This window comes from Tauraco erythrolophus, chromosome 4 (assembly GCF_009769465.1).
Source record: "Tauraco erythrolophus isolate bTauEry1 chromosome 4, bTauEry1.pri, whole genome shotgun sequence".
NCBI lineage: Eukaryota > Metazoa > Chordata > Aves > Musophagiformes > Musophagidae > Tauraco > Tauraco erythrolophus.
The window spans coordinates 1,161,318-1,178,577 of NC_141468.1; the positions used below are offsets into that span (position 1 = coordinate 1,161,318).

Sequence of the window (17,260 nt, forward strand, 5' to 3'; positions counted from 1 at the left end):
GTAGGCCAACTACTGCCATGGTATGGGCTACTGCACCACCCCGCTGAATGTGTTTCATCTACATGTCAAGAAAATCACGGTGGGCACCCTGTTTCCTTGCTAACGAGTCTGCAGTTGGCATGTCCTACTGAATCAGAGATGTGGTTTGCAGAATGACTTTATATGTTGTGCATCCATGTGTCTTCCTCAGCATTTACTCATGTTCTTGCTTCCCCACCACCCACCAGGAAGTCTCTGGTCACAGCGTATAGTTGCAACTGTTTCCTCCAAGTATCAGCATTCTAAAGTAAGAAGCAGAATCCTAGAATGGTTTGGGTTGGAAGGGACCTTCAAGATCATCCAGTTCCAACCCCCCTGCCATGGGCAGGGACACCCTCCACTACACCAGGTTGCTCAAAGCCCCATCCAACCTGGCCTTGAACACTTCCAGGGATGGGGCAGCCACAACTTCTCTGGGCAACCTGTGCCAGTGCCTCACCACCCTCAGAGGGAAGAATTTCTTCTCTTCCTTAGATCTCATGGAAATCTCCCCTCTTCCAGTTCAAAGCCATTGCCCCATGTCCTGTCACTACAAATCTCTTGCAACCTCTACAATTAGCACCACAAGCAAAGCGTTTAAAAAAATACGTTTAAAAAAAAAAAATCATTCCCTTTTTTGTCTGATATATTTACTACACAGAGATTTAAGGGACAGGTGTTCCCGAGCACTAAGGTAGAAACTGCTTAACATCAAGGGGCAGCACCACCCCACCACGGCCAGTTTGGGTCCCGGGGTGGGTTTGCAGGAGAAGCCGGAGAGCAGCACCATCTCTTGCCAGGCTGAAGAGCCCAGTTGAACAGCAGCTGCACACAGAGCAGGTGTTTTGGGAAGTGACCTCCTTCTGGGCACCTTGTTCTCCAGCTCCCTACGGCAGCGCCGTGTGTGGTTTCCTCTGCAGCAGCCGTTGTCTGACCGACGCGGGAGGCAGCGTCCGGCACGGGAGAGGCAGCGGGCTGATCCGAACGATGGTTACACGTAAGCACGGTTGTGTTTTCATCTGTGAACAAATAGTGAAATATCATGATATGTTTTCTCTTTAAAAACCAAATAAATCTGATTTCTGCACGATGCCATGGAGCACGCCAGATGGTGACCAGTGAAGTGCAAAGGACAAAGGCTCCGCTTTCTGGCGCATCTGAAAAGTTGCCATTAATTTCTTTGACAACAGATGAGAAAACCCTTCCAACCATCCCAAACTGACAAATTAATCACTTTTTTTCCCCTTTTTCCTTTTTACCTCTCTCATGCCTTGATCCATCTCAATTTTCCATGTAATTTAGGCTCCCCAGTGGTTAACAAAGGCCCATAGATGTCTCTAAGAAAAGTTCGGACTTTAAACTCAATTTCTTCATTCTCGGTTTGAATGTGTTGCTTCAGGGTGCTGCTGACTTCCGAGGGAGAGTCTTTGGCTCGAGTGGACGTGACCTTATACAGAGTCTGCGCCCCTGCGGGATGACACTTGCCGATACTTCTGTTTCATCACAACGTGTAAGAGTTTGATTCTGTGACGGGCTTTTCTGCCTGCCAGGGTACAGAACTTAGGAGCTGAGCTTATAGAATCATAGAAACATAGAATCACAGAATGGTTTGGGTTGGAAGGGACCTCAAAGATCATCCAGTCCCAACCCCCTGCCATGGGCAGGGACACCCTCCACTACACCAGGTTGCCCAAAGCCCCATCCAACCTGGCCTTGAACACTGCCAGGGATGGGGCAGCCACAGCTTCTCTGGGCAACCTGTGCCAGTGCCTCACCACCCTCAGAGGGAAGAATTTCTTCCTTAGATCCCATGGAAATCTCCCCTCTTTCAGTGTAAAGCCATTGCCCCTTGTCCTATCACTACACACTCTTGTCCAAAGCCCCTCTCCAGCTTTCCTGGAGGTCCCCTTTAGGTACTGAAAGGTGCTGGAAGGTCTCCCTGGAGCCTTCTCTTCTCCAGGCTGAACAGCCCCAACTCTCTCAGCCTGCCTCCATAGCAGAGTGGATGTCATAGGAGATATTTGGATGCAGAGGCCCTTCACTTTGTGGACGCAGCACAAGAGGACTTTGTGACGTTATGTGCATCATCTCTTGCAGGGAGTTACGTTTTTCTAGCGTTGGGGTTTCCTTCGTTTGCCGTTAGCGAGCAGGCGTGCCGAGCGCGCTGCTTTCGCTGCGGGAGGTTAACGTTTCCTGTAGGAAGTTGTGTACCAAGGGCCCGCTGTTAAAAATACACTGCGTGTTTGTGGGTGGGGTGGGGAGAGTCACAGGACTATTATGGGATGTGAGTGATGGCTATATATATATATATATATAAAGTTTAAAAAAAGATATTATTCACCACATTTGGTATTAGAATATTTCAAGCTGTTTATGAGCCACTTCCCTTTTTTGCTATTATTTCCTTCAGTGAGCGTTTCTGTATTGCCTGGTATCTCCTGGCACAGTTTCTTCACACTAAGAAAAGCATTTGGGATCTTTAGGATCCGTAAGAAAGGCTTTAGAAGTGGCACGTATCCTTTTGTCTCATTTCTCACCTTAAGAAATGCCCTGATGGTTATTTTCCACCTTCAGGGGAGGACAGCCGAGGACTCTGTTGCTCGTAAATAGTATCTCCATAGAGGTCACTATGGTGAATTTTTAAAGAAAAACTTCCATCCAAAAGGCAATTTAGATATTGGCACTAAATAGTGTCAGCAGAAGTAAATAAAATAAAGTTTTTTGTAGGTTAACTCCTGTCTTATTTGCTCATTTTTCACTGTCTTTGTTTCCCACTGCCATTTCAGATGTCCTCCAGGAACAGAGTCCAATTTCAATGTCTTTTTTATAAACCTCTCTTTCAAGCTTCCTGTTTATCATAAAAAAAGGCACAAGTCTTTTTTTTTCCTCTCTTTTGCTAGTGATTGTTGTACAAAAGAGCAGAAGGAACAAAAGATTAGAACTTACAGAAATGGTTTCTCTCGGAGACGTGCTGTCGAGGTACCATGACAGGTGCAAGCATTGATGTCTCCCATTTCAGGTACCGGGATGGTTTTGTTCCACTCTAGTGCGTTATCTGCTCTATAATTATTGGGTTACTGGTACTTTTCTGGAGGTTTTCGGTGAATTCTGGAGCCTTGCTTCTCACAAATGCTTTTGATGATCCCCTCAGAGTAAGCTCACTGGGCTTTCCCAGCCCAACAGCCTCAGACCAGAGGTTAGTCGTAAAAATATCCTGGGGAGAAGATACATTTTTCCTTGACATTTTTATTTTCAAAGAAGTAAATATCTCTTGTCTTTAACAAAATTAAGTCCTTTAAGTCTGCAGTGTTCCTTCTAGGTTATTGCTGTAGGACTTCAGGAGAAAAATAACTGAAAGTGATTTTTAAAAATTTACTGTTAAGGTCTGATATATTCATGACCAACCCAAAGTAAACTGACTGAAATCTTCTTAATGCAAAAAAATGGCTTAGTACCAGCATTTCTCCCAATTATCTTCTAGCTGTAATTGGCACTAAAAGAAATGTTTAAGAAAAATGAGGAAGATATTTAATGCAACACATGGTTACAACGGCTTCCTTGGAATGGCCGAGATTATGTGCCATGAAGGGAGCAGATTGCTTTTTGGTGGAAATTCTTGAACCAAATGCTGTGTAAGTTCACCAGCAATTACTGCTGAATGTGAGAATATTTTGAATAGCTGCAATCGCAGGCGATAAGCCAAGTGCTCCTACAAGCTAAAAGCCAGCCCTTTTTTCATGTTAGTGGTTAGACTGGAGTACACAGGTCATGTGAAGAAAGCAAAAACACTTAATGCTGTTTAGTGCAAGTTGAAAATTAGATTTAACTTCAGAAAATCTTCTCTCTCAGGGCGGTTCAAGTGGGTCATACGTCTCTTGGGGGCACTTTTTCCACATCATTTGATAGGAAGTGCCTGTTCTGTGAAATACGACGATAACCACCCTGGGAGAGAAGTTCTCCATGCACACTGAGAAGGTGTATTAGTTAAGCAATTAGTTAGAGTAATTATTGTAGTTGTTTTTTTCTTGAGTTTTCTCAGTGGTGATATGGTCAACACTTGAAATCGAGACTTTAAACACGGGTCATCTCACCTTGCTTTGCACATCTTTCGCATAGCTATCCCTGCCTGACCTAGTCGTGCTGGATCTCCTTAGCGATAAAAAGGAGACAGGAAACAGAAACTTCTGGACCAAACAGTTTGTTTCTTTGTCACATTTATGGCAAACTACTCATTCCTTAAAGTATTTCATTCCTGGAAAAAATTAATTTACTATCTATGACTTTTTTTTTGATCTCTCTTGGTCTGAAAAAAATGTTTCTAGAATAAATCTGCCCCCAAACCCTCATCCGATGTGGTGGGTTTTCTACTATAGCACACGACGTAGCACTCTGCATGTTGAATATGGTTTAATGGGGATTAGGGACGGTTGGACTCGATGATCTCTAAGGTCTTTTCCAACCTAGAAATCTATGAATCTATGAATACACAGCTTCCACTACTTGGATTCTCATTGCGTAGCAGGAAAATGACCTGGCTCCCTCCTCGTTTACACAAAACGTTGTCTGTAATGGCTTCTACAGTTTCTTTTCACAGCAGTTTGGAACGTTGTGTAGGCTGACTGACCTTCTGGAAACCATAATATGTTTATGTATGGAGAGAATTCCTCTTCTGTGACGTTTGCTTTTGATGCTGCTGCAAGTTCCTCATCCTTGATTTAATGTATCCTTCACTAAAGATGGTTGTGGAGGAGCGAGTGGGAATGCTTTGTGTGTATAAGATGGATTTTTTTCCATCAGGGAAGGGGAGGGGCCTGTTGAGGATAGGTATTTCATGTCTGTAGGGTTTGATTGGCTCGTGAGCAGATCTTACCAAGCCAGCAGAAGTGAAGGCTGGATCGTAAGTGATGCAGACAAATGACGTCATGTTCCTCGTTTTCCTAATTTGACCTTTCTATGGGAAGCGAATTATCTTGCAACATCAGTTGCCTCACAGAGAGCTTCATAAGGAGAGTCAGGGTTGGCTTAAAGCTTCTGACGTGACTTGCAATCTGCTTATTGGCAACAATCCGATCCTTGAAGAAATGAAAGGAAGAAAATGCCAACCCTTACGGAATCACCGCTGCTTCTAATGCTGTTGATAGTAGTGCCTCCTCCAGTGACCTCAACCTTGTCGTCTCACCTCGTGCTTCAGTTCTTCAAGGTAAGTAATGCTTTATTTATTATTTAGAGCTGAAGGTCTCAGACCTAGTGAAACAGGCGACTTCTGCTGGGGTATATCGGAGCTTTCTGAGTGTGAGGCTCTTTGTCCGACTCCAATAATAACGGTTGAGCCATGGTGTCCAACTCATGGCAAATGATGTGGCCTGAAATGGTGCCTTGAAAGCAAGAGTCCTTCTGTCACCTGTTGGTTTGGCTCCTGAGACACTTTATCCAGGTAGCCTGGCACCTTCTGAAATGGAGATAATATTTTGGGAATATCTGATAATTATAGCTTGCTCTTTGGGAACTGTCCAAGGAGTAGCTCTGTTTTCTTAGAAAGGTACGTGCTTTTATTGATTCCTCATCCTTTTCCATCATGTTATGCATGTGGCTTGCATAATTTGTTGCCATCAGCAGGAAGCAGATAGGAAACATTTTGAGAGGAAACATTTCAAGCTCTTCCATTGGTGGTTGATGCTTTTCTTGCCTAGAGCCACAGTTAGGGTCTGCCGCGGTGCTTTGGCAAGGCTTAAAAGTTCTTCACAACCTGGCATTGCAAGCTCACTTGGAAGGGGAGGTCAGAGTAGTTTTAATAGTTTGTGAGATTTCAGACTGGCGATCTTCTGGGGGTGTCTCTGGTGAGCTTCTCAGCGTCTTCTGAAATGTCCAAGGGTCGTTCAGCTCTCAGGTAGCTCCAGGACTACCGTGCCAACGCATGGCAGAACTGTGCTAGTCCTGAGCTTACCAGTAGAGTCATAACCCACAGTTCACCACTGTCTTTACAGTGATCTTTCATGAAGCGAGGATCGTTTCATCTTTCTCTCAAAATTCCTTCCTTTCAGCTCTTTAGGATAAGAAAGCACACTACTCCCAGCCATTCAGTCCCAAGTTACCTTTTTTAAACCTGTTATTCTTGTTGCTTTCCTCTGTGCCGCACAACTCTACTGCTTCATCAGCACGAGGTGACAATTAACACCTCTGATGTGCGGTTTTTCTTCTCACGTGTTGCTACACGAGAGTCACAAAACCGAGACTCATGGGATTCATCTCCTCTAAATATAAATGCCTGCCTCGACTCGTCATCTGGGTTCCCATAGGAAGAGCAGTTCAGGATCTGATTCTTCCGACTAAATGTGTGCAGAGGCTCCAAGCAGCCCCGGGTGTCTTGTTTAGGTGCAGGAACATCTAGTGAGATCTATCCCACTCGCTGTGGGATGGAAGATTTTACTGAAAAAACAAACTCAAATTTAGTGTGGATACAGAAATGTAAGTTCTTTACAAAGTGATGAGTCCAGGGAAACCAGTACGGCCACGGAATGGGGGTCCTAAGGAATGTGGGCTAAAGGCCGTAACAAGAAACAGAAAACTTGCAAACTTTTGTGACTCTAGTGTCTGGGATGATGCGGGTAAAATTGCGTGGGATATTGTCTCTGCCTAATCTTCCTCTTCCGTTAAGAGGAAACCACCCAGCCCGCACCTTGCGGGCATCCCTGCTCAGAGAACAAAAATCCCTCCTGACTTCAGCACGGTGGTGCCTCAGACGCGGAGGAGTGGAGCAGAGCCAGACACATCCTCGGAGAGGAAGCGCAGGCGTCTGGAGCTTATCGCTCCTGCGCAGCGGTAAACGCAGCCCTGCTCGCTCTCGCTGGTAACAGCCACGAGTAATCACGTCCCGACGGCCGGCCCAGCCGGGGAGAACCGCCTTGCCTGTTAAAAGCGCCCTGGGTCATGAAGAAAAGCAACTCATAGACATCCAACGCGGTGTTATCAGTCTTCAGTGACTGCTTGGGGAATTTATTTCCCTAAGAAAAGCAGATTGGACCTTGTCTCCGTTTAGCCTGTATTCAGGGCTAAACCAATAGCTGTTACCCAATGATCCGTCCGCACTTGAGAAGGGGAATTGGGAAAAGGAAGGAAGACCCATGGGTTGAGATCAGAACTATTTAATAATTGAAATAAAATAAAATAACAATAATAACATATAGAGACAAGTGATGTACGGCGCAGCTGCTCACCACTCCTTGGCCAATATCCAGCCCGTTCCCGGACAGCAATTCCAGAGCAGGAAAGTCCCAAAAACCACAATCCCAGAAGAAAGAGAGTAGGCCTCAGGAGCAGAATGACCAGTGAGACCCTCCAAGACAGCAGACATTGAGGAAGAGAGAGAGAGACACAAGAGCAGGCCCGTCCCCAACAAACTTTCCAATTTATAACAAGCGTGACATTACATGGTACAATCCCTTCACCAGTTTAGGTGCCAGTCTCCCTGGCCATGCTCCCTCCAGGTCCTTGGACATCTGGGTCACTGGCAAAAATGAGCTGGAAAGTCCTTGAGTGCTACAGATACCTGGATACCGCAGCGAGCTACAAACTAAACCAAAGTGTCTTATCAACTCTGTTCCCACTGAATCGGGCGCTGCGGTCTTTTTAAAAACGCAGCTTACTTTAGAAATGTCGCTTCTCTGAACAGAAAATTGATTCTATCCCAGCAAAACCAGGACAGACCTGAAGAAACATCTCACAATGAGCAGATTCGCAGCCCTGTACCGAAGGCACTGCAGCAGCATGTTCTTTGGAAGCACCAGATGCTACAGCCCGCCGGACCAGTACTGGCCACAGCCACCCCAGCCAGTTCTGTCCCATAATCTAGGACTGGGATTATCAGGTGCTCCAGCAGCCGTGCAGGGCACGAACAGGATAAGCCTCAGCATGGAAATTAGATACTTGAGTCACAAGCAGGCTGGCCCCATCCTAAGAACTGTTAAAAACCAAGAGTCTTCACCACCGTGTTTGAAAATAGGCTTCAGGCAAAACGTGGAGATGGGAAAGGAAAGTCTTCCTGACAAGTTCCCAGGTAATTCCTTCCTTTTTTACAGTCTCATCTTTGTCATTAGCTGTTTTTGCTCTAAAATCTACTGTAGTTTGGCGCTTAGGTGCAAGGAATCATAGAATCATAGAATCGTTAGGGCTGGAAGGGACCTTCAAAGGTCATCTAGTCCAACCCCCCTGCAAGGAACAGAGATATCTCCAACTAGATCAGGTTGCTCAGGGCCTCGTCCAACCGGGCCTTGAACGTCTCCAGGGATGGAGCATCCACCACCTCTCTGGGCAACCTGTTCCAGTGTTCTACAACTCTCATGGTAAAAAATTTTTTCCTAATATCCAACCTGAATCTACCTCCCTCTATTTTAAAACCATTACCCCTTGTCCTATCACAACAGGCCCTCCGGAACAGCCTCTCCCCATCTTTCCTGTAGGCCCCCTTGAGGTACTGGAAGACCGCTATAAGGTCATTGCAATGGGCACTGAAAAGCTATACACAATAGCCTAAGTGGGCTCTTAGGTGCCATTCTCTCTCTGTAGCAGTTACTATTACTGCTGTTTCGCAGCGGTGAGAGAACAGCCCTCGTCCAGCACCGCCGGCTTATTTCTAAATACTCTGGGTACTGGCAGATTAGAAATAATTAATCACTAGTTACGAGAAGCAGTGAAGAAGCTGGCTGCTGCTGGGCAAGCCCAAAATCCAGATTGCTTTTGGCTACTGGTTGCTGCAGAAGAGCAACCACGAGTAAAGCTGCTGTCCCCAAGATGTGTCACGTATCGCTTGCGTTGCTGCAATTTCACACCCCCTTTTGTTGTACAATCATACGCCAAAACAAGGGTCTCAGCCTCAATCTGGGTATTTTCCAGATCTTCATACCATAGAATCATGGAATGGTTTTGGTTGGAAAGGACCTCAAAGATCATCCAGTTCCAACCCCCCTGCCATGGGCAGGGACACCCTCCGCTACACCAGGTTGCTCAACATCTGACCTTTCTCCCTGCTGATGAGAGATCAAGGTCTCCAGAGGCTGTCACAGATTCCCTTTCTGCTGCAACCTTCCCTGCTCCTAAGGGAAATTGTTTCAGGCTCGAGGCTGCCCTGGAGCACTGCTGCTCCAGGTGAGCATCCAAAACACAACTTCGAAAACAGGCACCAGAGCCCTAAAATCCTTTATTATGGTCCAAGAAAACAAATCTTGAACTGTTGACTGCCTGATTGTTTTCCATACTAGGGTTTTTCACTGGTGCAATTGGGAGTGTGAGCTGGCTCTGGGCGGTGATGCCAGAGAACTATAAAAGATGCAGTTATGGCAACACCACCCAGAGAGGCCGTACTGGAAACTCTGGTCTTGAGATGGCTCTTGTGACACTGAACCTGAAACAGAGGAAAAATCTCTGGATGTGTCTTTTTCAGAGAGGTACTGGCAATCTGGGAAAAAGACCAAATATGTTAAATAAGAAGAAGCCTGGAGAACTGGAATTACATGGAAAAACACCTCCTTCTCCCTAATACCTGGCAAGGTTAATCACCTTATCTCCTCACTCTGCCCCACATTGCACTGTAACATTGGACAACTTTAGGTGCTCGTCATAATCTGTGCAGAAAACCAGCAAGATCAGCTTATGCACAACTTGACCAAACTACATTCGAGCAGGAGGAGTGAAAATAAGCTGAAAATACCTGAGGAGTGCCCGCAGAGGTAGAGAACTAGGTGTAAGGATCTGAATTGAAGAGAGGGAGTATTCAGCTAGAAGACCAGAAGTCTCTTTTTGCAGAGCCCTGACAGGCTCTGGGGGAAGCTGCAGGAATCCACTATCCTGCCAGTAGCAGCTCTCCAGGATGGCTGTACCTGTGTCGGTTTTGGTAACTACGCAAACTAAACGAGAGCTTTCCATCACAGGAATCCTCCCCAAAGTCAGCCTCAGCTTTGGCCTAATCCGTCTCCACAGAAGTTGTGGCAGCCAGAGCCCAGTCAAGGCGACTTAGGACAAACTCATGGCACCATCAACATTCTCCCCGGAGAAACGAAAACCAGCCCGGCTCTTTATGAGCCGTGCAAATCTGGTTTATTGCACATTACCCAACAATCACTGTGCAAAGACTCACATTAAAGGAAAGCCATGGATGCAATTTTTTGTTTTTAATCTGGAAAAGAGGGAGCGAAGGAAAAGGCCAAGCAGCTGTGTCTGTAGTCTTCTCCTTCAGTCTGCACCGTGAATGTTTAAAAAATGCTCAGTTCGTTCTGATAAATCAGCAGTGTTTTGTTTACAGCACAGTGGGTGAACCAGCTACTCTTCTCTGAGCTTAAGATGAGAATAAAAACTCCCTATGAGAAAAAAAGACCCATCTACTTTTTCTCCTCTGGTGATACAAGATGCCAAGTGGCTGGGATTCCACCCCTTCCATCGCTTGCAAGCCCAGGCAGCCAGGAAGTGCCAGCAGGCAGCAGATGTTTTAACTGAGGCAGCCAGGATGTCGTGTGGCAAGCAGACCTTGAAGAGAATTGCTGCCAGGAACGTGTCTTCCACTGCACGACCACGTGCAGCTCCATCATCTCCAGCATGCCAGAGATCAGCCTTCCCATGTGAACTCTGGAAGGTAACAGGCTCTTTGTTGTAATGTCTGGTGTCATAAAATAAGCAAGAGTTGGTGTGCTTATGTCTCTGAAACACTTTTTGAAGACATCTGTGACCCAGGGCTGGTGGCACTTGCAGGCCAAACCTGTCAGAGGCTGTTGGCCAAAGACCGAAAGCCCCCCATGCTGCTGGTAATAACCCAAAGCAGTGCCAGTTAACTAACCCAGACACTCCCATTCCCCTTACCCCTTCCTGTGCATCTTTTCCCAGACAGTCCTTCCTTGTTACTCACTTTGTTTTCTTGTGCTGTCCCAGAAGTCACCAACCAAAGATGAGGTGATCTGCTGAAACAGCCTCTGCGTAGTCTTCTGACCTCCCTCCCACAGCCTCGCAGCACCAGAGCAGACACACCAGGTAACACTGGCCTCACGTTATCCCTTCCACATTTTCTCTTCTCAGACCTGGGATGCGGACAGGTAAACCTTTCTGGCCCTGCCTTGTCACCAAAGCTCCCTCTTCCCATTGCGCATCACCCTTCCTCCCCTGTCTTTCCCAGTATGCTGGATACGACGTGTCCTAACCAGCCCTTGGCATTCCCACGGGTGTGCAAGCCGAGCTCCCCACCCTTCTGCTGGCCCAGTGTGCATTTGTACTCACAGTTAGTCTTTTCCCAGCCCTTTTCATGTAGGATCACAGGTCTATGGCAAAGCACAGCCTGGATCTCCAGGAGAACCTGGGGAGACATGTGCCTGATGTTCAGTTTTTCAAAAGGAGGGTGTTTGTTGATGCTGGGAAATGTTGCCTCTCTGGAGGACCTTTCCGGTACATCCCAAATGAACATCCATGCTGTTCCCTGTCGAGAGGCTTTAGTCCTGTGTGCTCTCTTCTCTTCACATAAATAAGAGCACTTTGAGAGGCGTGGAAAAAAATGGGGGTGTGTCCCACTCCCAGCACACACTCAACAGCCACTGACTCGTAAATTTGCACTTTCACAAGCCCGTGACTTGCTCTGCCCATTCCAAACCAATTAGTAACGTGTGGCCTTGAAAATATGCACCTGGACGGGACCCCAAGACATCATGTCATCCATCCCTCTCCCGAGGCAGGAGCAACTCTACCTACAGCATTCCTGAGCCGTATTTTGTCTAACCTGTTCTTAAAACCTCCAACAGGGAAGACTTCAGAGCGTCCCAAAGCTCTTCCCGTATTACCATAGCCTACTATTAGGAAATTTTTTCGGTGGCTCATCGAGATCTACCTTCCTGTTAGGTACCAAGTCTCGGTGCTTCTGGCCCTGCTCCAAAAATGCTGATGAGCACAAGGGAATTCCACTGCTGTTACAGTCTGCATCAGCTGCCTCCACATGTCTGCCTGTGTTGGCAAGGAACTCCCCTGTCTTCAGGGAGCAGCAAGCCACAGCCAAAACACCTTCACAGCTCTGCAGCTCAAGTTCATCTCATCACCCATTTGGCCCAGATCCATGTTTCCTATCTATGGGAGGCCAAAGTCAGAAATCCAGAGCATCCGAAAACTCAGAGTGACTGTGCCTAGGGGCTAAGATGACTTTCACGCAAAAAGCCGAGGTGTTATTTTCCCCACGACACGCTCTGCCAGCGTGCGTGTAGTAGCAAAGATTCGGAAAAAATGTGGAAGTGACAACTGGAGTGTGACTCTGCAGTGTGGACAGTCGATCCTAAGCTGGGATGGTATGGGTATGGTCATGGTCATCACGTACCCTGAGGTATGATGAATAGATGAAGCAATCTCCATTGCTTCATCTATTTGCAAATAGCAAAAATTAGTGGCTGTGTTTCATTTCACCTATCGGATGAAGTTGTATTTTCTGTATTTGCCTGACTATGAGTAAATTTGCAGAGTGCTGTGAGCTGGCAGACACGGACACATCCCTTTTTACAGGGACTGGTACTGCGTGCGTCAGGGGAACTTGTAAAATCCCAGTAGTGGGTATTAGTACAATGACAAAAATTTTATCATTTTTACTACAATGACATACCCATGGAAGAGGTTTCTGCTAGGCACAGATGGTAAGCTGATGTCCTGAAGTAAAACAAATTACATGCATTTTTGCCAACAAAAATAAAATTACAATTACCCTAATATAAAGGTCTACTGAATTTTTGACCCACCAGATCTCTAGCACAGAGTGCACAATAAACACATAAGATCCTAATGAAAGAATATAACTGAATATATTTTGGTTTCCAGGCTGCTCTTAAAAAGCTTCTGTTAACTCTTCTCATAGTTGTATTTCCCAGGTTACTCTAAGTATGGAGAAAACATCTTAAATTTGACAGCTTTGGTGCATCAGACTTCAAATCCCATCTTAAGACTCATAGAATTATAGAATGGTTTGGGTTGGAAGGGACCTCAAAGATCATCCTGTTCCAACCCCCCTGCCATGGGCAGGGACACCCTCCACTACACCAGGTTGCCCAAAGCCTCATCCAACCTGGCCTGGAACACTGCCAGGGATGGGGCAGCCACAGCTTCTTTGGGCAACCTGTGCCAGTGCCTCGCCACCTTCAGAGGGAAGAATTTCTTCCTTGGATCCCATCGAAATCTCCCCTCTTTCAGTTTAAAGCCATCACCCCGTGTCCTGTCACTACACACCCCTGTCCAAAGCTCCTCTCCAGCTTTCTTGCAGCCCCTTTAAGTACTGGAAGGTCTCCCCAAAGCCTTCTTTTCTCCAGGCTGAACAGCCCCAACTCTCTCAGCCTGTCTCCATAGCAGAGGTGTTCCAGCTCTGAGATCATCTTCATGGCCTCCTCTGGACCTGCTCCAGCAGTTCCATGTCCTTCTGATGTTGGGGCACTCAGAGCTGAACAACTCCATCCTACAAAACACAGATTTATACCCATTTTTATTATTTCCCCCACCTCCATTTCCCTCTGTGTTTTAAATCCTCCTTTATATTCCAGGTTCCTGCTGAAACCCCAGGCTGCTTGGGGACAGCAACACTCTTCAAATGCAAACACCTTCCCCCCGAACAAGGCTGTGATCCTAATAAACGTCTCCGAGCCCTGACACGATAACATGAGACACCATTAGCTTCCATATACCGGGACGGGTAATTAGCGGGGCCGAAGCTGAGTTCATCTCATCGATACCCACCGGGCAGTGGTGGAAATGGGAGGCTTTGGGGACTGCGTTGGTGTTCGGGGCACAGAGCAGTCGGTCAGTCTGCTAATGGGCTGATCGCCGCTTCCTCACGTGCAGAAGGGACACAGAATCCCAGAATGTCAGGGACTGGAAGGGACCCCAAAGGATCATCCAGTCCAATCCCCCTGCCGGAGCAGGACCACCTAGATCAGATCACACCAGAACGCGTCCAGGTGGGTTTGGAACATCTGCAGAGAAGGAGACTCCACAACCTCTCTGGGCAGCCTGTTCCAGTGTTCTGCTCCCCTTACTGGGAAGAAGTTCTTCCTCATGTTTAAGCGGAACCTCCCATGTTCCAGCTGAGATCCATTTCCCCTTGTCCTATCATTGGATGCCACTGAGAAGAGCCTGGCTCCATCCTCATGACAGTCACCCTTTCCATATTTATAAACGTTAATGAGGTCCCCCCTCAGTCTCCTCTTCTCCAAGCTGAAGAGACCAGTATAGCCCAGTACAGCTCCCTCAGCCTTTCCTCAGAAGGGAGATGCTCCACTCCACTCCCGGCCCCTCGGCACCCGGCCGAGCCGCGTTTCCGAGGAGCTGCCGCGCAGGAGCCGCAGCTGCTTCGAGCCGGCGGCCCTCACGGGCAGCGGGCAAAGATTTACAGCTCCGAACAGATGGCCCCTCGCGCACCCGCCAGCCTCCCAGTGTGGTATTTTGACATTTTTTTTTTTTTAAACCCAGATTAGCTCAGCAATATGGTTTCTCCTACCCCCAAAACCGCCGGGGGTGGCACATGGTGATGCTCAGGCGGGAAAGCCGCGGCCTAACAACACGCTGAGATATTTTCAAATGGGGTTTTTCCACAGAAAAAAAAACGCGATTGGGACCGCAGCCCGCTCGGCAGAGGCGCCAGGGTCCCCTCGCCCGCCCCGCCGTCCCCTCAGGGCGCTCCCGCCGCCGCCCGAAGCCCCTTCGCACCCCCTCGCTGAGGGGGAGAATGGGCGCGACCTCCCCAAGATGGCGCCGGCCCCCCTCACCCCCCTCCGCGCCCCCGCTCCCCGCGGGGGAGAGGCGCCCCCGACCTCCCCAACATGGCGCCGGCGGCCGCTCGCTCCGCTCTCCCCCCCGCCACCGCCGCCTCCTCCTCCTCCTTCGCCCCTCCGCCGGCCTCGACCTCCCGCACATGGCGCCGCCGCCGCCCGCCCGGGGCGGCCCTCGCCCTCCTCATGATGGCGGCGGCGCCGGGCTATGACGCCATACGTCCTCCTCCCCCCCTCTCTCCCTCTCCCCCCCCCCCTCCCCCCCCCCGGCCTCCTCCCGCCGCCGCCGCCGCCGCCGGTCCCCGCCTCTCCCGCTCGCCATTGCGGCGGCTCAGGGCGAGCCGCGCCGCGTCCCCGCTCGCCTCCCTCCCCGGCCGCCGCCCGGCAGAGGCTCCACGGCGCAGGCCCGCCGCAGCGCAGCCGCTCTGAGGTGAGTGTCCTACCGCGCAATCTCCCAGCTCCTCCAGCCCGGCGCAGCCGCAGCAACGCGGGGGCCCCCGCCGGCCGCTCAGGCACCCCCGGCTCCGGCGCCCGCGCCTCCCCTCCGCGCTGCCGCGGGGCCGCCTAGGCCGCGCCAGGCCCCGCCGGGGTCGGCGTTGGGCTTGGGGCGGGCGGGGGGGGGAGCGCGGCTCCGGGGCGGGCCGCGGGCCGCTCCTGCCCGGCCGCCCCGGAGCAAGGAGCGGGGCGGCGGCCGCGGGGCCTGCGGGGCGCCGGGGGCCTCTCCGGGCCGCGGCCGGGGGAGCCCGGCGGGACCGAGCGGCCTCCCCGGGAGGGCGGCGGCGGCGGCGGGAGGGAAGGAGGGAAGGAAGGAGAGCGCGGGGGTGCGGGCCCGGCCGCGGGCCCACGCGTCGGGCCGAGGCGGGTGTTGCCGGTTGCCCCGGCGGGAGCCGGGCCCGCTCCGGGCAGCGAAGTTGGGTCGCGGCTGCAGCCATTTGTGGCGCTTTTCTTTCCCCCTTTTTTTCCTTCAGGTTTTCCTTCCCCCTTTTTTTCCTTCATGTTTTCTTTCCCCCTTTTCTTCTTTCATGTTTTCTTTCCCCCTTTTTTTCTTCAGGTTTTCTTTCCCCCTTTTTTTCCTTCAGGTTTTCCTTCCCCCTTTTTTTCCCTTCAGGTTTTCCTTCTCCCTTTTTTTCCTTCAGGTTTTTTTTCCCCCTTTTTTTCCTTCAGGTTTTTTTTCCCCCTTTTTTTCCTTCAGGTTTTTTTTCCCCCTTTTTTTCCTTCAGGTTTTTTTTCCCCCTTTTTTTCCTTCAGGTTTTTTTTCCCCCTTTTTTTCCTTCAGGTTTTTTTTCCCCCTTTTTTTCCTTCAGGTTTTTTTCCCCCTTTTTTTCCTTCAGGTTTTTTTTCCCCCTTTTCTCCCTTCATGTTTTCTTTCCCCCTTTTCTCTCTTCAGGTTTTCTTTCCCCCTTTTTTTCCTTCATGTTTCCTTTCCCCCTTTTATCCCTCCCTTTTTATTTCCCTCCTTTTATTTCATTTTTTTTTCCCTTTCTATTTTTCTGACTGCAAACGGCTGCCTTGTGGCAGCGCCCTGGGCCGGCGCTGCCCTTTTGTGTGCGATTCGGGGAGCGGGGCTGCTGCTGGGGAGGCAGCGTGTTTAAAAGCTGTTAATCACGCCAGCAGAATTCCCCCCCCTCCCCTCGAATATGCCCAAAAAGCGGGTGTAAGTCGTGTGTCTCTTTGTTCCTGGGTTATACAACATCTGGCTTGGGAGAGACCTCGTTCGTGACTGAGGTGCTCAGGACCTCGTTAGTGTAAATAATAATTACGGGGCAGAAATACTCGGCTCAGAAGTCTCCGTACGTGGAGGGTTATTAAGTCGTGGCTTTCTCGCAGCTACAAATAATTTCCATAGCATGGGGAGATGTTTTCTGTGCACCTCTGGAAGATGTGGATCTCTGCTTTATTTTTTTTCCCCTCTGCTGGAATAATCGTTTTTATTTCATGAAATCAGGATTTTTATCTTGGGAAGGGCATTGCTGTTCTCTTTTTTTTTTTTTTTTTCTGTCTCCAATGCATTAGCTTTGCTGCTGTCCAGGTGCAGTTTTAGACCCTCTTCCCACGTCCCAGACACCGTCAGAGTGTTTTCAGTGGGGTGGTGGCTGTGTGCAGTCGTTATTTTTCAGAGTTTCGTTCGTGACATCACGGCAACTTCTGTTCATCCTTACTTTAGCAGCGCATACCTTGCCTTCTGCTTCATCTGCATCATGCTTGCTCACTTTTAAAAGCTGTTCTATTGAACTTTAATGCCTTAACCTTGGGGAAATAGAAACTGTTCATCATTTTGATTTAGATTTTCATGTTTTTTAGATTTTCATATGGCAAAACTGGGAGCAACAGTTTTTTTTCTTTGAGGGGGAAAGAGGAAGTGTGTGACGGTAACTCGGGAAAGGTCAGGGTGGCATTAGGTTTCTGTGGGGTTTTAATCTTGTCCACTGTGGATCAGTGTTACAGAGTAGTGTTTAATTAAATAATCTCATTTTCTACAC

General features: G+C 48.9%; 1 protein-coding gene across 2 annotated transcripts in view; it reads left to right on the forward strand.

The window, feature by feature from the left end:
• Nucleotides 1–14,988: 14,988 nt before the first annotated feature.
• Nucleotides 14,989–17,260, forward strand: part of NRF1 (nuclear respiratory factor 1) — a 78,658-nt gene continuing 76,386 nt past the window's right edge. Inside the window, exon 1 of one of the 2 annotated variants that reach the window (XM_086609915.1) lies at nt 14,989–15,210. In XM_086609915.1, coding sequence (XP_086466041.1) covers nt 14,989–15,210 — 222 coding nt within the window. The remainder of the gene's footprint in view (nt 15,211–17,260) is intronic. The other variant, XM_086609916.1, reaches the window with a different exon arrangement.